The sequence below is a fragment of the Eulemur rufifrons genome, chromosome 2, assembly GCF_041146395.1.
Source record: "Eulemur rufifrons isolate Redbay chromosome 2, OSU_ERuf_1, whole genome shotgun sequence".
NCBI classification, from domain to species: Eukaryota; Metazoa; Chordata; class Mammalia; order Primates; family Lemuridae; genus Eulemur; species Eulemur rufifrons.
The window spans coordinates 68,440,605-68,464,382 of record NC_090984.1 but is presented as its reverse complement, the minus strand read 5'-3'; the positions used below and the strand labels follow the sequence as shown (position 1 = coordinate 68,464,382).

At 35.3% G+C, this 23,778-nt stretch overlaps 1 protein-coding gene across 8 annotated transcripts in view; it reads right to left on the bottom strand.

The window, feature by feature from the left end:
- NPAS3 (neuronal PAS domain protein 3) overlaps positions 1-23,778 on the bottom strand; it is an 831,381-nt gene that overhangs the window by 561,679 nt on the left and 245,924 nt on the right. For 6 of the 8 annotated variants that reach the window (XM_069464104.1, XM_069464135.1, XM_069464097.1 and 3 more), the window contains one exon: positions 2,942-3,186. In XM_069464104.1, coding sequence (XP_069320205.1) covers positions 2,942-3,186 — 245 coding nt within the window. Of the gene's footprint in view, positions 1-2,779; positions 2,831-2,941; positions 3,187-23,778 lie in introns of all 8 variants that reach the window. The other 2 variants (XM_069464113.1, XM_069464121.1) reach the window with 1 other exon arrangement.

Below are 23,778 nucleotides of genomic sequence, written 5' to 3'. Positions count from 1 at the left end.
ATAGTTGTGTGGCACAAATTTAAATTTAAGCTTTGAAATTTAATTATTAACATGATCAACTCATCACATTAAAAAAACGTTGCCTACATAAGGTAAGTTTTTTTCATATAAATTTCTAAATGCCTTTAGGTTTATTCAAGAGACTGCTTGGAGAAGCCTGAAGTATAATGTCTATCGTTTCATTGTTGGAACTGCACTTCACATGATGCTGCAGGCTATTTATATGAGCTTGTTTATCCATATGAACTTCTCCAAGGGCACAACATAGGAGACCTTAATAAATTAAAATGCATTTCTTTTGATGTTATTGTTTCATGAATGTTTGATCAGAATGAGTAGCAGTTTTGCATTAGACAACTAGAGTAAAGCAATAAAATGTACATATATTTTACAGTAGAGAACCGGCTTACAGAAAGTGCTCATTGCCTTTATAGCAACTTTTGAGAGCCAGGGAAGACAGTAAGGAATCACTGTGCTTACACCTTCATTTCTAGCCTATCACCAGCTTACTAATAGTGAAAGTGTACCTGTGCCAACTTAGACGTTCTGCCATCAGCTCAATGAAATTTTTAAAATAATAAAATCTGTTATTTCCTTCCAGGCTCCTTAAACATCTATTCTGACCTCCCTGTTTTTCTCAGTGACACCACCATGCCTTTATGTAGACTGCAACACCTATGGAGGTGCTGGAGGCAGCAATCATGTTTTATCTTCATTTTATCCATCTTAATCATAATAAGTAGTCATAGAGTTGAGTGATCGAAGGCCACAAATTAAAAATGAAGTATTAGCCATAGTCTAAAGCTGAGAAAATTCTCATGTGGCGTGTCTGATGATGGTGATACAAAACAAATAGTGTCTATAGAAACGACACAAAGTAACAGAAATAACACTAGATGGAAAGGCAAGAAAACTCAGTTCTTACCTTAGATGTGCTAATACTTAACTATAAAGTTGTTTCCACATCATTTCTCTCATCGGTAAAATGAGGCAAGAGTTCTACATGATCTATATGTTTGCATCTCTAAAAGGCCATGGTTCTAAAAGTAAGTTGGACTATCACATCATAGAAGGATAGACAGACAATGGAATTATCAAATTTTTCTACTTTGGTTCCCATCACTACCAAGAAAGCCTATTCACTTCAAACTCCTTTAAAAAATAGAGATAAAACATAATTACATTAAACAAATAATCACAAATCCAGTCCATCAATTTATTTCAAAGTCAATAAAAACAGTAATATTTTTCACACTGTGTGGCTTCTAACCTGCTGTACTCATCCTCTCTCACGATTTGGAATAAACATGAAGGTAGCCTATGCCTCAAACTAGAGTGAAAAAATATATCTAATGTATATTTACCAGGATTATATTCACCTCTTTAGCTTGGGAAAATTCACTACTAACTTTGGATCTAGAACATGGATCAGTGTATTACCAATCTGGTATCTACATTCTCAAGGTCTGTTTCAAAAAACAAAACCAAAAACAAAACAGCATGAATGTGTCTTAGTTTATTTTCATAGGCTACTTTACACTGACATCCTGTCCTTGAGTGTCTCTGTTGTGTGTTCTCCTCAACCTCTGAATGTCATTCTTATACTCTAGAGCTGTGGCCTGCAAACTGTGGCCTGTGGGACAAATTTGGTGGCTACTGCCTGTTTTGTAAATACAGTTTTATTGGAACACAGCTACATCCTTTCGTTTACATATTGTGTATGGCTGATTTCATGCTACAATGGCAGAGCTGAGTGGCCTCTAAAGGCAAAAAATATTTACTATATAGCCCTTTACAGAAAATGTTTGGAAACTATTACACTAGGGGAAAATAACCTGTTACAATTTAAATTTTAATTTTCCTCCTTCTCATATGCATAACACGATCCCCATGTAACAAATTCACACATGCATGTACACAAATATGATCACAGCTCTTAGCACAAAATTATAAATAATCACAGCTTTTGACCCTTCATTTTAATCTGAATCCTACAAAAGATTATAGCTCCTTTTCCTATAACAGCCAAGAGTACACAGACTTTTAGGTGTAATCACATAACTAAAGAACCAAATTAACCCTGAGGAGGAGGTTTCCTGCAACTACTCCTACAAATGCCCAGTTTTATGTCATGTTCACCAAGGGCTTAGATATGACGTTGGGATGTAAGAATCTAGCAGATCCTTTTGATCATACACCTTGAATAACACACCCTTAAAGACAGAAAATCAATGGCAAACACCACGTATCAATAAGCACACGCATGCATATTCAAATGATAAAAATGACAAATTATTAAGAATCTCAGAACACAGAAGAAAATACCTGTCTTAAGTATCAGAGTGAAAAAAGCCTAACATTATTAACAATAACAAGTTTTAAGCATCAAATAAAGGATGCTTAAAGGATCTGAAGATCAAATATATTTTTATATTTACAACTTTCAGGAAGTATGTATATAGAAAAACTTGAAACATTAACATATAGATTGATGTTTGTTGGTCAATAAAATCATTAACTCAAAATGCCTGCTAAAGTTGGGACTCTGCTCCCTTCCTCTCTTGAGTTACTTAAGGCAGAAAACACTAGCTCCACCCTTAACAAACATTGCCCTACTCTACCCGTCAGGAAGAATCTGTATGTATTAGCAGAACATAAATTAAAAACCAAGATGTGCTTTAATTTGCTGTTTCTCATTTCTCTGAAATATTATATGAAGTTATAAAATATTTAGGCTGACAGACTTTTCGAAAATAAAATATAAAAAGTTTTATTTCACCTTCACATGGTGTCTTTCTCATGCAGAGTTCAGATTTCCACATTTGTATCCCTTTAAAGGATTTGATATGCAGGAAAAGAAGAAAGGATGATGGTAAACATTTCATCTTAGAGACACCTACAGACCACCATATTCCAGACTGAACAGTGGCCTAAAACCTACCTTTTACTGATGTGTTAGGTGGAGGGCCTTCCATTCGCAAGTTCCACGGAGGGTCCCCCTGGTTAGCAAAGTCCCTCATTTTCAGATAGCTAATTGTAAGTCGAATGATGGATGCCTTGTCAAGCTGGCTGGTGATGGCTGCAGGAAGAGGCAACAACTTGGCCAATTCATAGAACTCAAAATTTTCTTTTCCCCGGCGGGAGCGTGCAGCATCTCGGGACTTCTCCTTTCTCAATGCTTGTAAACTGAAATCAAAGGAGTGGGAAAGTGTTGTTTAGCATATGTGATTCTGTCAACAGACGGAAACCATTTTCTTTTTATTTCCTTTTTTTCCCCAGGAAAAATGTACCAAAAACTACTTCAAAATTCACGAGTGATAGTAAAATGGTTTTCAGACAATGTCTACTAAAACCATAAATTCTACCTCTGGCCTTATACGTCACAAACTCAAGTCCAATGAGTAAAGATAGCGTTTTGCTTGTTAGTTTTTTCTTTCCCTCCAATTGTCTATGTAATGAGACATATTCATTGTTTCTAAGACACAACATAAGGTTGATAGGTGTGGCTTGATGTTATCAGCTATAAGCAATCTAACAAATTGGGCTTCTACTCATGTATCTATTATGAAGCTAATGATTTTGCTTATTTAACTTTCGTCACCATGGGATCTTAAACAGTCAAAAAGAAACATTTTGAAAAAATTATTTCAATGATCGTCTTGGGGAACAAAGGGAAAACACAAACACAATTCATTTTGACACAATCAACAAATATAATGATATTTCCAGCCCTCAAGAGGATCGTAGCACCTTCAAGTCAGGCAAAGCAATCATATTTAAAATGAATATTTCAATGTAGCTTTATAAATGTGCTGATAACTGTTGGTTGATAAGAGAATACTTTAATTCTTCATTAATGGATAGATTCTATCAGATACCAGAGAATAAAATACATTGCCCAGAAAAGTCAAACTTTAGTATAATATAAATTTAATGTTGAAAGATAAAATTTATAAACATTACAGACATATTACTTCCCAGAAGTAACAGGTGGGACCCAGCATTTCCCTTTAACTATTCATGTGCATTTCTGTTTGAAGTTTGCTCACATTGCTGAGGGCAGAATCTGGCACAACTGAAGTTGTGTGTGAGCATCTGACAGGAGAATTCCACCTACTCTGAATCGCTCTGCTTTGTGTCTAATGAGAAATAAATTCAAAATCAGACCCTACTGATAAGCAACTGGATAATATTTACAGTTTCAAGGTATATTAAAATCATTTTCATGTATTCATTTTATTGAACTCTGAAGGCATTTTATATCTTTGAATCTAGCATTCTTTCTTTCCATTATGAAATAAGAAAAAGAGATAACAATAACAAGAATCAAGCAAAACCAGAGGAATAGATCAAAATGGGTCTAGCAGTGTGGCTCCATTCCCTATTAATATATTATGGAGAATAACATTCCACGTTACATTATAGCATCCCTGACACTGTTGACAGTGGAAACACTGTATTCACTGCAGATACCCAAAATATCTTACTGAGTATATAATTTAAGTAATGCCATAAGGCTCTAGAGTCAGATACTTGCCAGACTAATACCCTAACCAGTTTTATATTTGCTCTAATAATAAAATATTCTACATTGCTAACCAATGTATTTCTCAGAACTATACAAGCTAATGCCATCATTTTTAGAGTCACAGCAGTCTCAGGTGACAAACCTTTATTCCTAGATATATCTCAAGTGATAACCTCAGGCAGAAACATCACTAATTTACAAGGAAAAGATGTGTTATGTCACTTATTTCCCAATATCTTGGCTGGCCTCCAACCAATTCTACAAGTGCTCAACTTTGACTTGTTGAAAACTATATTAAGTGAGGAAAATCTGACAAAGTACAAGCATCACCAGGATTCAGGTTAACATCTTAGGAGAAAAGAATGGTTCACATTCCTTCCTTTACATAATAAAAACAATTTAACCAACAACATTTAAATCAGCTGTGCCAAAAGAACTGTGTCTCTATTTTCTCTACCACTTGCACACAGGGGAAGGTGCAGTGGTTCAAGTTCAGTGCTTTGCTCTTTTTGTTTTCTTGTAATCAAATACTATTCCAGAAGGCAGGCTAAACTTACAATTTTTTTTTTTTTTTTTTTTTTTTGTCCAGTAAGTGACTATGATGGAGCTCTAGAGCAGGGGTTGCAAGCTCAAGGGCTTTCAGGTTTCAGGCAGGGGATGTCAATGTGTGAAGAGGTCTGATGGACACTGTGGATAACTGGAAGACAACAACTCCAGTCAAGGGACAGCACACAGTTTCAGCTGACCAATGCTTTGGGAGAAGGCATGCCTGGTGTTGTCAGATTTCTGATGTTGCCATTTCTAGAAAACAAAATCTGAATTTTCATGACATTTCCAATTTTAATATTTTAACTAAAGTTTTTAAAAATGATGCAAACCCAATAAAGTATGTCATGGTCAAATATGGATCAGGGACTCATTGTACAATTGGGCAATAATTTGGGTGGCCAAGTTTGAAGGTAATTTTATATGGATATGTTATATATAATTTTCTTTATACATGTCACTCAAATGATCATAAATGGATTCATTTGTTACCTAATTAATATACCTAATATTTATGCCAGGAATTTCTCTACTCAACTGAAGCAAAGTACAGCATTAAACAACTATTCTGAAATTGAAATTAATGTATAGGGTAATCAATAAAAGAAAAAAATTAATCCACATAGAGAAACAAAGCCCAAGATTTACAGGGATCAACCCAAAAGGATAGCAAAGATAGAGGGAAGGCCTTTCTATATCCACTCAGGGCAGGGGAGCAAGCAGACACGAAACGCCTTGGATGCCTTGTCTAAACAGTCCTCTGATGCTTTTCTTACTTTTCTAAAATGGCACTGGTCAGAACTTACTCATGTGCTCCTACTCATGTGCTCCTACCATATTGTTTTCTCTTCTCCACCCCCTCCTCCTTCTACCTTTTTTGTTTTTTTAATTTTAACACACACTATTGCCCCTACTGGAGTAATCTTCTTGGCCACAATCTTAATAACAAAGGGTTTCCATGACTCCCACATCACATCATTATGCAGGCACCATAGTTCAGAAGACTTTCAGAATGATATCACTATGTCTGTAATAAGTAGTAATTGGTTTTGTAGGCAACAGCAGTAAAATACAGTCAAAGGATTATAAAGGTTGTTGAGATGCTGATATAACAGATGAAGCTAAAGACCTTAAGACAATGACACAGATTGTGAATTAATCTTTCACTTGCTTTTGTAAAGTAGAGCCTAGTTATATAAGCAAGTCTCAAACTGAATTAAGGGCTATAATAAATAAAAGCTAAAATAAACTTTGTATTTGTACATTTTGATCTAAACCAAAAAATTGTGGTTGCCTTTCTGGATTACTAAAGATAGAATGGATTGGTTGCACATGAGTAAAATGTTATAGTGCTGATCTCTGCCATCTAAAATATGATTAAATTTCAGATCCACAATTAGTTACTCCCTGGGCCTAAACTTTCCACTGCTCTGATGTTTTTCCACTTAGACTCTGGATAGCAGGGGGAAAAAAACGTTCATTAATCCTCAGCAAATGAAAGTTTCAACTATCTTCAGTGACTACAGTATCATCCTCCCTAATAATTATCACCACCAAAAAACCAACAAAATCAACAAACAATTCCAAAAGATATATATACACACATAAGTCACTGGATATCAATATACAAAATTGTGTGTATATGTGTATATTTTGAGGGAGATAGTAAAATGATTTCCACCTTCTGAAAATAGTCCATCATTCCAACCAAGAGGATAATAATCTAATGTCTAGAATTTCTTCTTATAAGAACATGGATTGTGGCGCCAGACTGTCTGGGTATAAACATGGCCTTACTGCTTACTAATTATGTAAACCTGAGGTAACTTGTATGGCCTCAGTTTTTCTCCTCTGTAAGATGGAATGATAATATTATTTACTTCATAAAGTCATTGTCAGAATTAAGTTAAATGACTTACGTTTTTTGTTTTTTTTTTACAAAATACTTACAGCGGTACCTGGCACATCATAATACTATATGAGATATGTTAAATGCAAACCTAAGCTCACTTCACACTGATTATTCTATGCTCTAAATGTTCACAATGCTTATTTATAATGTACACTCTCTTCTCACCAATATGATTTCTATTCCTTGATTCTGACCTATCAGATTGGGTACTTAAGTAAAATGTAACTCCTTTATCACAGAAATACTTATCTTTCTATTATACTCCACATTATGCCTATGGTTTATGTGTTGTATAGTACAGGTGTACTTAATGAGTTGTTCAAATAAAACATATATATGTTTAATTAACAGAAGCTTAAAGGTTTATATTAAGTAAGCGATTTTTTTTGTAGCGGATAATAGGGAGCCATTTTTTAGTACCCTAAAGCTGAAAAAATGGTATTCAATTGCAGGACAAGCAGTTTTGTTTATATATAAAAATGAACAATCTGAACAGCTGTTAAAAGAATGGATTACTCAGGAAGACTGTGAAAACTTCTATATAAGATTTAAAAATGGCAATGAAAATTATTACTCAGACAGAGTTATGTATACTCCTAGAAAGATGATCTTCCAAAATATCTCCCAAAAGATCACAAATCTAGAAGTTCTCTTTGAAGTCAGGCAATGGTCCAAATCCAGGACCATGGAGAGCTCACCTGGGACCTCTAGTGCCAGGGAAGTGTGGAAGTTCAGCGGCATCTGCTTCCTCAGCTTCCACACTGGGGGCAAGGCCAAATTATGAAATTCTTCTCAAGCCAGAAACCAGAAAAATATATTTTAAAAAAGTTAAAGAAAGGGCACTGCCACTATCACAAATCCAGTATTACAAAATTGATTCAGAACTTGAAATCTCTTTGCATGTACCATGGAGCTGGGTCAGGGTGTCAATTGTTCACTGGGCTCCTTGTCCATAGTGGGAAAACAGTTAATTTCAGACTTGATGACTTATTTAATTAAAAGAGGCAAGTCATCCTTTGTAGTTGATCAAATTTAGCTTTGCAAAATTGATTACTTTGGTTTCCCACTTCACAGAAATGGTTATAAACATTATGGAAATAATATAGCCAGATATCTACAGAACATAACAAGGAGTAGTCAAAGAGGAACACAGAAGTAAGCCAACTTAAGAAAATGTTTCTTCCCCTTCAGTGATTTCTTCACAGCCATAATTTTATCAATTTTTTTCATAATTTATATTTGTGGAACAGCTTCATATATTGACGTTATTGATAGATCCACACTATCTCTAAATGAAAAAAAAAATCCTTCTAAAAACTTCAGTTTGAATACCTTCATGTAAACTTTTAGAATACAATATATAGTCTTTATAAGATAACATGGCAGGTTTTGGTTATCCAACTATAGGGGAAAGGAAAGGTAGGGTCCAAACCATTTTAAATTTTACCTTTATAAAAATACTTCTAAGGAGCTAGACAGGCAGGTTTTTATGGATTTTCCTACTTGTTTTGCTTAGGAGAACCCAGCAGTACAGACTTTTACTATTTATCAATTAATCTGGCATGCAGCCTCAAAGGAAAAAGGTCGACCTGTATTAAAAATGCAGCTATCAAAAATTCATCAAAGGCTTCAGCATTTTAACTCATGAACCTTTGAACACCTGCATACTTGTCAGATCTCTGGTCATAGTTAACTGTGAAATCTATAGTTACTCCAGTACCTACACCTGCCCTGACATGAGCTGAATGAGGCGGCATCCCAGGGAAAAAGTAAAGATTCTATAAGCAATGATTGTGCTTCCTTCATTACTTTTAGTTAAACAGCCCACCCTACATTGACATCACATGGAGTTCAAAGTCAAGCAAATCAGCCCACTACAAAGAAAAAAAATCAGGAGTATTTTTTTTTTTTTTTTGACATGGTTGTAAATATCAGCTTTCTTACAAGGTAATACAATTGAGAAATACATAAACAACTATTTATCTGGTGGGATTATGCACAACAACACTCACAAATTGAAGTCTTTTAAGGCACTCCAAGAAAAAGTAATAATTTCAGAAATCTTTGTTTAATGTTTAAAGAAAGCTGGAAACTTCAAGTTCAAGGTAAGAACTCTGCTGCTTAACTAATGCACTGCTCATAGCTGTCATCATTAATTTATGTTAGCCTCTGTAAACATCAAGAGTATAATAGGCCAATTTCACAACTAAATATAGATGCACATTTTGCCCTTATATAAATGGCAGATTGCTGCTGTAGATCATCACTGCAGCAACACGTCAGTAAAGATGCACTGTTTGATGGTCTGATGCTCACACAATATATAAAACCAGTTGTAATGGTTGTTTGGAAGCTAAGTGTAACATAGCAGCAAAATTTCATTTGTTCCACAAACTCAGGATATATTAAGCTTGGCTGACAAAGACTGTTTGATGTGCTAAATCAGTTTGACCTTCATTCTTGCTTTATTTTTCTCATTTAACATGTGAAATGACCATTATTTTTCCACATGTAAGAAAATATGAAACTGATTGCTTAAAAAAATATGTCAAAAATATCTGCAACTGCTAACATTTGATAAAGTATCAAAGTCACGATGCATACTTACAATTTTTATACTAAGATATATTCTGATTGAATAACCCTGACCCATTTGACTTGTAGTAAAATAGATCAAAAGAGTAATTAAAGCCATTCAAACTGAATGCCTTCCCTCATCTTCAGAAAATGCCTTGTGTATGTTTGAACTTAATAATTAAATTAATTGGTTTTAGCCAATGAGCATTTTCATTCTTAACACTTTAAATAAGAGGATTTAATTCCAGAATGAGTCATTAGAATAGTAATAAAGAAAGCTGAGAGGTCTGCACAGTCCTTTTCAACCAATGTTCACCTTGATTCAAATAACCCTTGAATGAACCACAGCAAGACCAAACTATTCATTGTATGCTTTGGTGTCTGCCAAAAACCTCGTGAATCAAACTGTTTTGTTCATTTTCCCCCCAGAACTTTAAGCTGTACAACTGGCAGTTCCATAATAACAGAAAAAAACTGCAGCATTATCAAGTAATTTCTCTCCACCCAATAAATAGCACTATACCTTGGAGCAACTTGTATATTTCACACCTTAAATGTCTATTTACCAAATCAGCTAATCACTTCACAATTGAACTCAGAACAAAAAAAAATTATCAATTAAAGTGGTTGAAACTCCTGCAAATTATCATTTAGGAATGAAGTAATTGCTTTCATCAGGGCAGAAAAGCCCGCCAGAACAGAAATGTCACTTTAGATTAGTGTTCTCACTCCTGAAGCTATGGATGACACAGCTGATATAAGACTAAATGCCAAGACCAATCAATTGCTTTTGTGGCTCTGCTCTGAGCTGCTGTAAAAGGGGCCATTTTCTAGGATCTACTCTTCATTATAGTAAATGCTATCTCCTTGGTAACATAATTCCATTTCTCATAAATTCTGTCTGAGAGCATTGTCCTAACAATGGATGTTTGTGGAAAAGAATGCTGTTGGTTTAATGCACAGAATTAAGTGTGAATGGCTGTCAAACTGCTATAGTTTACTAGTGCTTAAACATAAATTGAAGTCTTATACATTAAAAAGAATTCCTTGGGAGAAATGGATGTCTTGAACAAGGGTAAGATATTGCATTTGAAGGTTTTGTGCCACTGGTTTAGAATTTTGACTATTCTAGTATTTATCTGTCCTGTACATTAAATCAGTCAGTGCACGCCCAGAGGTGGGTGAACACTTCACTTACTTTCTCAGCAGTGTAGTTTGCAAATGTGAAATCTCAGAAGCAAATATGGACTCATTAGGCAACTGCATTCTATTTGTGAATAGACACAACTGTATTTACAAAAAAAAAAAAAAAAACCAAAAAAAAAAAAAAGTGTTCTCTGAGCTGAGCCCTCCTGGAAAGCATCCAGATCTTAATTTGTATTGTTCATCCTCCTGAAGTTACAAGAATCTGGGTTGCAGGCTCCAATTAAAAGGAAATTGAAGAAGCTAATATAGTGAGAAAGCAGCAATTCCCTGCACTGCTATCTTCAGGTCTGAAGTTTAGAAAGAGATTCAGGATCACGGGTCTTTGCCCGACATGGGATAAAGGCTTTCTCATCCTGGTGAGCACACATGTGTAACTTCCATTAACAGTAACAGGAGTCGTGAGCACACATTGAGAGAAAAGTCTACAGCTAAATATTTGAAAGGGTCAGAGCATCTCTGCTGAAAAGCAAAATGAGAGAGAATAGTGGGCATCCTTTGACGGCAGGACATTTCACTGACCATGCAAAGGGCAACTGCTGGAATTTCTACCATTCTAAGAAACTGTAATACTATTTTCCATAATATCAATAGCAGGAAAGGACACATTGTTTCCACTTTTTAAGAATACTCAGTACCATCAATGAACAGCATGGAACTGAATAATAAATACTAACATGTTTGAATGCTTACTATATTTCAGCCAGGTCTAAGTGTTTGAAATATCTCATTTAATTCACTGTTTCCAATATTAGCAATGAGGGGAAAACCAGTAACAGCGACCATGGAAGGTAGATAATCTACACTGGATACATTTGATGCCCAAAACGGTGCTGTTTTCAGCCACTATTTGCTGGGGGGTGGGGGGACGGATAGGGGGGTCCCCCCAACTTTCCACATCCATCCCCTAAAACAGGAAGTTTTCTTGTCTTGGGGAGAACTTGCCCTGGGTGCTGGACTTTAGGGGCTAAAAGTGTGACAGTCCTGGATAAACCAGGATAGTTTTTCCCCCAAAAGTCTTACTGTCTTCTATTTCACAAAAAAATCAAAACACAGAGAGGGAAAGTAATTTACTTAAGGTCCATGATTGTTGGAGATGGAATTTGAACCTTGGCAAAATAACTCAAGTCAGTCCTTATCACCACTGCACAATATTGCCTCTGTAGGAGTAAAATCCTCATGATTCCCTTCTACCTATTATATTTATATGACAATTAAGTCACTGATAAAGTTTTATTTAATTTATAATCACCCACATAAATTCCGTAATAATTGTTATGAAAATTTAATTCCTTAATGAAATATCCAATAAAACCCCTATTTTCAGGCTTATAAACACATTCTAATTTGGAGTAGATAGATTTTCTGTTAATTGATGTAAGTCCCAAACTAAATTGCTTTGGAATTCAAATTCAAGTGACCTTTTCTAGAGGGAAAATTCATTTTTTTCTTTTAATTTTCTTTAAGTGTGATTTCAAACACTTTTGAAAGCCCAACTAAGTGGAATAAAGCTTTTGAAACTTTCAAGCTTGATACAGCACACTTGGAAAGGAGAAAGCATGTTTCAACAAGCTGGAAAATCTAAGAAAAATCAAAGTTATGATCATGTGAATACTGCAAACATAGCACATGCTTTTAATGACATCAATGAACATGTCATTATACTTTAACTGTCTTCATTCCTTTGTTAAATAGAGATCACTAAGTAAAATGGCCACTCTTTATTTAAACACTACAAATAACAATACAAGTTCACCAGCTTCAAGAGATTATATACTCTATCCCTCACTTCTCTGTTTTTTTTAAGACATATATTTTTACTTCATCTTTTATCTAGATTCCAAAAGCACAGTATATGGTTGCCAAGGGTGTGAATTGTCACAATTTTTTGAGGACACTTTGGCAAATATATATCCAAAGGCTTAGAAAATTTGTCTTCTTTTGGCCCAAGCTGGTCTCTAGAAAATTGTAAGAAAAAATAACCAAGGATGTATAACACATTGCAAAAAGGATATTCACTTCATTATTGATAAATAAACTTTAGAAATAAATTACGGAATATTCTTATGATATTGAACAAGGATATTGAAAAAGCTTCAATGGCTTGGAAAATTTTTCACAATATGTTAAATAATAAAGGGTACTTTATAAAGCGGCATTATAGTGGGATCATATAACTATATCTATATACCTGTATCTATAAAAGTAGATATAGAGATAATATATATCCAAATATGGATGAATTCCCAACAAAAATATTAAGATTGCTTATTTCTAAAGGATAAGATCATTCCTTTTCTGTGTAGGGGGTTGGGCAGTATCTCTATTTGCTGAAGAAGTTTCTTTAACAAACATGTATCATTTGAATATAAATTTTTTTGAAAAAAATATAATTTACTGGAGTCCACACTGAGCCTGAGAAGTGCCTTGATGCTTAAAGGTACTTTTGTTCACTGAGTGATTTACCAGATACTGCTATCAAATGCCATCCTGTCACTACTTCTTGTAACAGTAGGGCCTGAAAAATATTTGGAGAAAATACTTGGCTTAGTCACTCCTCTAAAACAGAGCTGGCACTGAAACAGGAAGGAGAAGTCTTTGTCCCTTCTACGGTATCCCACAACGGTCTCAACCAGATGACTGAGTCCTTCAGCATGCAGCCAGGGCTTCTATGTCCTTTATGGCCCCCTCGAAATCCCAAAGTAGTGCTTTGCCCAGTGTATCATTTGCCAGCTGCCACTTGGGGAGGGAATGTGCTTCCATGCAGTGACTGATTTTTTCTGTGTGTCACTAACCCCTTGACAACCTGACGACAGCTGGAGATTCTTAAGGGGGAGAAAACATATACAAATAAACACAGAAAATACTGCATAGAATAAGCTTCCTGAAGCACATTCTCAGATCCTGACCCAATCTTGAGATCTCTACTAAGCTTTGTTAACACTAACCCAACTATTGTGATCAGGATCATTCATTGTTTTTTAATTAACAACTGCACTTCCCATTTCTAATAAGTTTTGGCCCTTGCTGGTAGGGTGACCCCACGGCACTGAACTATACATATATATGTGTGTGTGTGTGTATATATATATATATATATATATATATGCAGCAGTGTGGATATATTTTTATGTGCCAGAGATTACCATGTAAGGTTTAATTTGTAGACTTGATACCTCGCTGAGGTACTTCGCAAAGTCAGACAACATAGGAAATGCCTACTTGTCTCTAGGCCTCCTTTACTCACACAAGAACCAAGTCCTCCAGGGACATGGACCCATTCTTTTGGAAAACTTTAATAGATGCTTAGCCCTTTCACAAAAAATCTGACTTTGAGAAAATACAAATAAGTTTATCTCAACCAAATCTAGTTACATAACAGGATGATAAAAACTGGTAATATTTTAGTGATTAAAATAAATGTTTAAAATATATAAAATAAGGGTGAAATGAGTAGGCACATTTTCTTATTTCATGAGCTTGCCAAGTTGCTCAAGGAAAAACAAAAGATTATATTGTGGTATACGTATATATAAAACTGAGAAGTTTCAGTGATCTTAACTGAAAGTCAGTACTGGTTTTCCTGATTTTGAACAAATGATAACTACAACTTTAATAGTAATACTAATCCAAACCATTGATAAAGAGTTCTCAGACATTAGCAACCACATGATGATATAAGCTGATTTAAAGGGACTGCTAAACTGAAACGGGGCAATGCAAGACAGCAATTTTCTCAGTGGGAAAAAGCCTCCATAAACAACTTCTATATTGGAATATACAGTTTCCAAATATTTACTTAAAATATACAAAATGTATACAATACTGTTGAGCCCTTTCCCCTGACCTGACAGCTCAGTATGATCCTTGACCAGAATGGATATCCTGTTGCCTTTTACAGACACTTTACATGAAACCCTTCTTAAATCCGCCTGCTGTCTTCTCTCCACATTTTATTTGGTTTTGTTTAGGCTGAGATATTCATCTTGAAAGGTTTCATCATAAGGTCTCCTTTTAAATTATCAGCCAGCAAATAACCATTTAGTTTTTAGTTTTACTTCTCCTGAGAACAGCAGTGTTTCCTAACAGCATAGGTACAAAGACAGTGTGGAGCTCAATGAGCCACCAAGAGCAATAGGGCAACTTTGCCATGTTCCTGGTTGTAGATCTGAGTCACTTTTCAAATACACACACACACACACACACACACACACATCACTGTTGTTAGGGAATTGAATTATATGTATGGCTGCTGCTAGCTATAAATTTTCCAATTACTCAACACTTCCAAAATTCTTAGTGGTGGTATTCGAGCTTTGAGCTTTACTAACATTGAAGTTGGTATTTTATTAAGTGTGCCAGGATGGTCCTTCCTTCTGTCCTTCATTTTCATTTCCTTCTATTCAATTTCCCTCTCAGAATCATTCATTTAGATTAGTCCTATCTCTTCTTATAAAATTCATATACACGAGAGAGGAGTCCTCAGTTTGGTTGTTTGTTTTTTGTTTTGTTTTGTTTTCTGAAATTATTGTTAGTCTATTGTAAACAACTTTAAGGTAAAGGTCACAAAAACTTAAATACCTGCAGGATCTAAGGAAATTATGCAAGTGAGTAAAGAGAACTAAGTGAAAGAAAGCAGTGCAACCTGATAATTAAAGGCAACTGGATCTCATTGTTGAGCAGTAACAGGGAATGGTGGGGCCTGTGGAAAACAGGACAGCACCTGTCCAGCAAACAGGGGGTGTTCGTTATTCAGAGCATTTTTGACTAGATCAGTATGTGGACCCAAAGTTTCCAGGTCTTCCTTTTAAAGAGAAGGAAAAATCTATATTTTTAAAATGTAAAATCTTGAACTCAACTTTGGCTTTGCAGATGTAAAAGAAAAACAAATAAAAAATGTAAAATATTCAGTTTTTGAAAGTATTGGCATCTTATTTAAAAAATGAAACTCTTGCAGGCCCCATTTGGCCTGTGGCACTTAGCAACCTGTTGTTTAGTGCCATTAATAGCCTTTCCTGAGAGTAGGATTTAATTATGGGGCATAAATAAAGGTATGGGGTATGAAGATTTTTAGCAAAATCAGGTGACATTAAATGCAGAAGAGGCATAAAATGGAGGGAAACTAAAAAAGCTAAAGAGAGGAAGAAAAGAAACCATAATTATTAACAGTAGTCTCTTCTGAGTGACAGAATTTCTACTTTTACTGTTCTCAGTTTTATAAATTTATTATAAACAATCAGGAAAATTAGATAAAGTTACAATAACAAGGTAAGATTTAGTCTATTATTAAGGTAGCCCAGAAAGATGAAAATACTCATATGTATATAGATCCATTTACCATGTTTAAGCCACACAGTTTCAAGCATTTAATCACAACAAAAGTTCAATCAGTTCATCATGGTGGTATCCTGTATAAAGAATCTTTTATTAAAAATTAAAATAGCCCTTTACAATGAATTAGAGTACAGTCCCCCCAAAATTAGTGATTAACAATTTCTTAAAAGTACATGCTAAACAGGCCTTTGTTTTTATTAGTGCAATAATAATGTTGAGATAGTGTCTTATGTATATAGTATTCGTTAAGTATTTGTTGAAAGATAATTATGCTGCTGCTGATCTGAGTGTCCTTAAAAGTCATGATTAAAAATAGTAAACTACACATCCAGTAGCAGTGCTACTGAAATTAAGCCTACCCAGTAAATTAGTCCTTGGAATGGCATTATAGTGAAAGGAAGGGAGGGAGGAGGGCAGGGAGGAAGGCAGAGAGGGAAGAAAAGGGAAGGAAGAGAGGAAGGATAAAAGAAAAGAAACACAGATACCCCCATTCAAACACTGATATTCATAAATTATTCCTTGTCAGAAATATTTAAATTTTCGAAACACAATCTCGTCCCCTTTCCATACTCTGGAGAATGGTACTAGTGAGCACAAAACAGAGAAATTGAAGCAAAAAGTAGAAGTCAAGAGCCTGTCTAGCCTTTTTCATAATCACACATAGTAATATTCACAAAATCAAAACACCAAAAATCCTTCCTGTAAGTTGGAGCCATATAATAGGGGCAGGGGAAAATTTTTCTAAAGGGAAATCCTAGATCTTCACATTTGCTAGATCTATGTCTACATGTAATCAGAAATACAAACAAGTGGACAGAAGCAGTGCTCCAACAGCATATAAGATTGCAGAGAAAGTATTCAAGATGGCAGGATACCTACAGATCACTTAAGGTGAAATGTCAAATCTCTCCAAGTTTCAGAATGATTGAGTAAGACCACTATCTAGAGAGGCCTTCTCAAATTTAAAAGAATTTTGAAACCACTGTTTTCCTATTTAGCTGAATTTCTTCTGCTTCTGGGTATGGGTTTTGAACTTCTTTTTGATTTATTTTTAAATGTGTTTTTACACACCTGCTTCCCTTATCGGGACATCTGTGGCCTTCTCACTACATGCTCCTGGTCTCTGGCATTCTGGCATGAAAGTGTGACAGCTCAGGTGGAAGGAAGACCCAGGATGTGTATGTCCAGTATCTGAGGCTTAATGAAATTGATCAGAATGACACTATTCTAGCCAATTTCACTCACAGCAGGTGAAAGCAAAAGAAACATTCCTATGTAAGAGACACTGCTCTTCATCTGTAGCTTCTAGGACTGATGGTACAGCAGGTCTCACTTGAAACACACACATACACACACACACACAGCCTGCTGGAGTGCATCTCAGGGCAGGCATGCTACTATTTGTTTCCCTCATCCTTATATATGCAATACAGTAAAAAATGGTGCATGTTCATCTGTAAGCTATAATTTTATTGATAGACTCTGATGACATTATAAAATCCATAAGGGCAAAGAGCAAGTGATTTGCTCATGTCACTAGAAATCCAATACAAAATTACAGCCTTCATTTAAAAGCCTTTTTGGAACTTTTTTTTTTAAATCAGTCATGATGCATGGTTATCAATACTTGTATCTGGACCTTGATGACAAGAGAGAAGAAAAAGTTTCACGCCAATTCCTACAGAGAAAATAACCCCAAATTCTTCAATTACATAAGTACAACTGATTTGGCAAAATGGTATACAAATTGTGAGAGACATGGCAAGCAGAAAATGAGAGCAAATTTGACCAATTTCATAAAGATTTCTATAATATTTACATGCTACAATATGCTAAATGTAGATTTAGATCTTAATATACAAAATCAAGTTTGGTCTTCTACATCGCACATTACAAAAGTGCTCGTATAAACTCCAGGACAATTTGTACATGAAAGGCAGGAATAAGGGGAAAAATGCCTCTTTACTCCACATTAATGTGCTCAACTTTCACATGAGTTCAACAGGTACCATGCGTTCTTATTTGGATAGCACAAATCTGAGTGACAGGCTTATACCCCGGAGAGCCACACGTCCATGCACTTTCAAAGCATCAATCTAACAGATCCTCATGTGGGCCTGGAGGGCATATGGAAACATGTCAGTGCCAAAGGAGTTTTACTACTCCTAAAACAGGGATTTCCTATTGAAAAGTAAAGAGCTTTCCTCCTCTCTCTGTGGTCAAGATACTTATATTCCTAATCTAACAGAGGGGTCTAACTGAGCTATCAAACACAGGTCCGTCATGGTAATTCTTGCTATCACTGGGAGGTCCTGAATGTAATGAATGTGTGTATAAAAGTGATTTGTAAGCAGAAATAGACTAAATCAATTGAAAGATACATCATCTGGAAAATAAGTAGAGTTAATTGGGCAGGTACAGATGGTCCACATAAGGATGCTATTCAATGTAAGGAAAATATGACTGAGAAAATCACAGTTATTCATTACAATCAAATACTGATCTGTAAGTCACAGGACCTCGATGCTGCGCTGAGCTCTGCCACTAATAGCTGTATGACTTCAACAAGGCATTTAATTTCTATGGCTTTATGTTTTCTCGCCTTAAAACAAAGAGATTGTTCTCTAGGGTATCTTTCTACTTGAAGATTCCATTTTCACTTATGATTTTTGTCATACAACATTAGTGGAACTACTAGCGAATGTGTGTGATGCACATGACAGTTACTGCCCATTCACCTACAGTTTTAGAGTCATGTGACTCCCCACCATTCAGCCTGTTAGTGTCTACTACAGTCACAAAGTCTTCCATAAGTAAATATGCAACCTGACTTTTATACAGGACTCAGTGAGGTCTCATGGTTATTAAACTCATGTATGATACATGAAGACTGACTTAACTAAAATTGCAGTTTAACAAGGATAAAATAACCTCACCTCTCCTTTCCCAAAGGAAAGCCTGGGCCTTCTCCAGAACTGACAAAGTAGAACACAGAAAAGTTACTCTTAATTAATAACAAATAACAGCTATGTAAGCAGAAAGAAGAATATGGTTTATATAAGCATTATTGCTTTGTCTTAAAGATAAAAACCTTTTTTTACTAGTAGGTGGAAGAGGTTCAAAAATGACAAGGCTTGCATTTTTAAAGTAAGCCTGTTTATTTTCTATGTATAGTATAATGCCTTGGAACATTCCTATAGAATGTCAAACATCTGGATCAAGCATCAACAAACAACATGTTGGTTACTGTCTCACATCAGACTAAATCCAAAATCAATCATCTATATCTGGTAAGCATCAGTACTTTTGACACTGGGTAGACACAAGTCCAACACTTTTTTGTCCCCAAGGTATTTTATACTATCTGTCAATCTGTTTGCATAGATAACTCTACAGTTCTTCCTAAGTACTATAGGCTAAGATCCCCATAGGATGGTATAGTTTGTAACTGATCTGAAAGCAAATCACCATACCACCTCCAACCCCCATCGAGCCATTGAAAACATCACCAGCCAAAGTAGTGATGTGACCATCAACATTCCACCATGTGATTCATGTCTTTGTTACTTGCTCAGAAGTATGTGACTACTGGAATCATATGAGACTGAATTATTTCCTTCAATAACATATCAAGCTGATTTTATGTTACTAATAATCCTCACAAAACCTACAAACAACATAAGCAGGTCCTGATGTGTAATGTCTGAAGTACTAAGAAAAAAACAGCAAGCCCTGTAAAGCACATGTTAAATATAAACAAAATCTCCTTTCAACTGAAATGTGTAGAGAATTTTTAATAATGTAAGCAGAGTTTATATTAATTTCACTTGAACTTTTGCAGGCGGAAGGCAGCATATTTTGGGTAGCTTCTGGTCTTGATTTGTTAGTGAATAATATTTAGCTCAAAGTTCCAAGAAGCTCCAAACTGTAAGCATTCTAAGTTCAGGGTAAATGAAAGTGGAAGCTTAGACATAAAGGACTACAAAAGAAAAGGAAGCACCTTTACAAAGAGCTATTATACCTGAGAGGCTCCATGTAAGACAGCTGAAATGTGAGCTTCAGTATTCAAAATAGAAAGGATACAATCATATGTCTGGTTAACTTACAGGAAATAGTTCCAGAGACAATTTTACACTAACTACAGTGATTTGGGCAATTTTTAAAAATAATACCAGCCAATTTCTCTCCATTATACTCTGCTGGCAGAAAATAAAACATTTTTCTTTGAAATGATTGCCTTTGGTTTTGTTAAATCATGCATTCTGTCAACATGTGGTCACCATTTTTACATGATCTTTTCGCTTCCCTAGAAAAGAATGAATTCACAGTCTGAACCCTGATATAAATATGTAATCTTGCAACTGTTAAGACTTCTTCTATTACTGCAAAATGAAGAGATAAGAAATGGATGTGATATCAAAAGAAATGAAACAAAAAAAAGAAGATGATGATGAGGATGATGACCAAATAAGTATAAAGCTCAGATTCTTGCATCTACTCCACAGCCAGACAAATGAAATGCTCATGCTGATCATTCTTCTTACTGTAACACAAAGGGATTGTGTGAAGTTCATCATTTTAAAACACTAATATTTGAAAATACATTTGAGAACCCTATTTATGCCAAGAAATATGTTCTAGCAACTTTGCTGCAGCTAGCAAAAGGTTAGAGGAACAGAGGTTGTAATACAATCTTAAAATACGACATTATCTTGTTATTAAATAAAGACTTTTCAGATATAATTGTAAAATGCCTGGGTTATAATTGCTTCCACTCACTATGTCATCCTTTAGGATGCAGATCCTTATCTCCACATCCTCCAGCCTGTACATTTTTTAAAGCTAAATTATTTTGCAAAGTAAAGTGTAGATAATATGTTTTGTTGCTGTCCCTCTGAGCCTTTGTTTACTGACATAGCAATAAAGTACCTCTTTCTAAGATAATCACTGCAATATTGACTCCCCTGTAGCTGGGATTTACCAGAGTGGGCGCTCAGAAAGCATTCTTGACAATGTTGGTTTTACTTTACACAACAGCTTGGGCATATATTGCATCTCAAACTAATTTATAGTCAAAAAATACAGTGTTAAGCCTAAGAAAAACAACTAAGACACTTCAAATGGGTAAAGAAAAAAAAAAAAACTCCAGATGAATCTGTAATTGTATAAAAATATGAAGGGCTAAAACAAAACCAAAACTTTTATATATGAAAGGCAAGGCAAAACAATAAATTGCTTCTACTCAGTGCATCATCCTCTAGGGTGGAGACCCTAGAGATTCTGACATACAGAAAAAAAGTAATAGCAACTTGATTAGACTTAGAATGCATGTTTTAAGGGTAAAGGTATAGGACACAGTCATTTGTTCCCACCCTCATCCATGAAAACACGTAAAGTAAGTTAAAATGTAAACCACAGAAGGTGCTTCTTAAAAGGAGATTTTACCACTGAGTAGCAAATGGGGAAAACGTTTAGATAAGATTTCAATTTGCTTGTAATAGAATCATCTAAGTCTCAAGAGTGCAATCACCATGGAAAGAAGGTAAAGAAATAAATGCAGTTTCTGTGTCACGGTAAAACCTCAAGTTACTGGACCACAATTGGAACTTTTGACTAACCAGAATGATTTCTGTACTCTTGACTTTTTTTTTTCTTTATAATTTCCTTGTGTTTTTCTCCTAAGAAGGTAGGATGCCCTATTTTTAAATCAGACAACTAATGGCAATGACGTCATAAAAATACAAGGCATCACCACTCGCTCCATAAGAAGGGCTTCCAAAGGCTGCATTAGCGTTCAGGCAACACACACTGGCAAGACTCACTTTCCAGCATCCACTCTAGCGGCCGCCCAGGCAACTCCAGCTGCTTGAACTCATACCCGCAACTAAAGGCTATCTGCTTCAAGGGACTGCTCCTTAGTCATTTCACTAGCTGTATGATTTGTTTTTAAAAAAACATTTACAAAATTTAAAGAAACCATAGTCTCTTGCTTCTGTTTCCCATTAGCCAGTGTTAAAAAAAGAAAAAAAGGAATTTAATAAAACAGCTGATAATTGAGCATTTACTATATTCTTGGTACTGTGCCAATGAATTATTTTATATGGTTTCTCTCACTGAAGACATAAACAAACTTATGGTTATTTATCTATAGATGAGGGCAGGGAGGTTTAAAGCAGTTATATATTAATAATTTGGCTAAAATCTCCCAGCTAGTCACTCGCAGAGCAGGGTTCAATGCCAAACTGATCTGACTACAAAGTTCTCACGCTCAACCGCCGTGGCCAACACCTGGCAGATGAGCTGACAGACTGGGAAGGAAGGAGGTGTAAATTCTAAACATTTTGGGTACAAGAAGGTTACTTTTAAACCACTTAAGTTATAATTTAAAAAAAATTTAAAAACCACACATCAGCAAATTCAGAGGACTTTTTATGATCTCAGGATTTGATTTTGGGACCTAGGATTGTTGTGGTAAATTTGAGAAGTCTTATTTTTAAAAATTTATGAGTTCAGTTTACATAAATTTGGAAATAAAATAACATGGTTGCTTTGTGTGGCCATCTGCCACTCTCATAAGCATCTCTAGCTACAAAATTGAGAACACTGGTAGTTTTGCTATGGAGTTAATTGAAGCCTTCCTAAGAATAATTTTAATTCAGTATTTAGAGCCAAATTCTGCTTTATGGTCCACATTTCACATAGTATTTCTGAAAACTAGAGCAGGCCAGGGGTCTGATTGGCATTTTGAAATCTTTCAGATTAAAACATGATCCAGATATTTTCTGCTATTCTTCTAGTGCTGACACCAAGGCCCACAAAAGGGTAGTGGTTTCAAAGTGGTGTAGAAATAACGTACAACTCTGAACAGAGGAATGGCCCGCAAGAATGTAGACTTTTCTGTCTTTACTGTTATCTTGTCCTGTCACTTAATTATAATTAGCTAGTTCTCTCTACCTTTATATAATAAAATGGCTAAATTCTCAAATATATAAAGCTTAACACTTGTTTGGTTACAAAGTACAAAGGCATACTGTATATATATTTCAATTAATATTTCTTCTCAACACTTTCTTCCACCCAAGCATCATAATGTTTTATGATTTCTACTGATAAATGCCTTCTTTTTAAGTTGCCTCTCAGACCTCAACTTTGGCTTAAAGGCAGCAACTTTATCTTCAGATACAGTATGAGCACACACTGCAGATAGTTCACCTGTTACTTTTCTTTATGTATCTTAATTCAGCCATTGTCTCTGAAAAAGAATCAGTTGCTGTCACTAAATTTCATTTTGACCATTTACAAAACGAGACATAAAGACTCACCAATATTCTGAATATATTATGTGATTTATGGAAAGACAAAGAATTTCGGGAGAGGATATCCCTAAGCATCTACTATTATCATAACAAAAATAGTACTATTATCTACTAGAAAGAGAGGAAAGGGAAGTGAAAAAAGTAATCATTCAAGCTGTAATTTGGCCTTAACAACACAGCACCCCTCTTCAGACTAAGAAAAAGCTCTGTAATGAGGGGGCCTAAAGGAGAGCCCCGCACACGTCAGGTAAGGCTTAGTGAGAGGAAGTACCAGAACAACACCCTAAGACTGACAGCGGGGACTACAGCGCCCACATGCAGGAGACATATAGTCCCACAGATGTGTCATCTTGTAGGTCCAG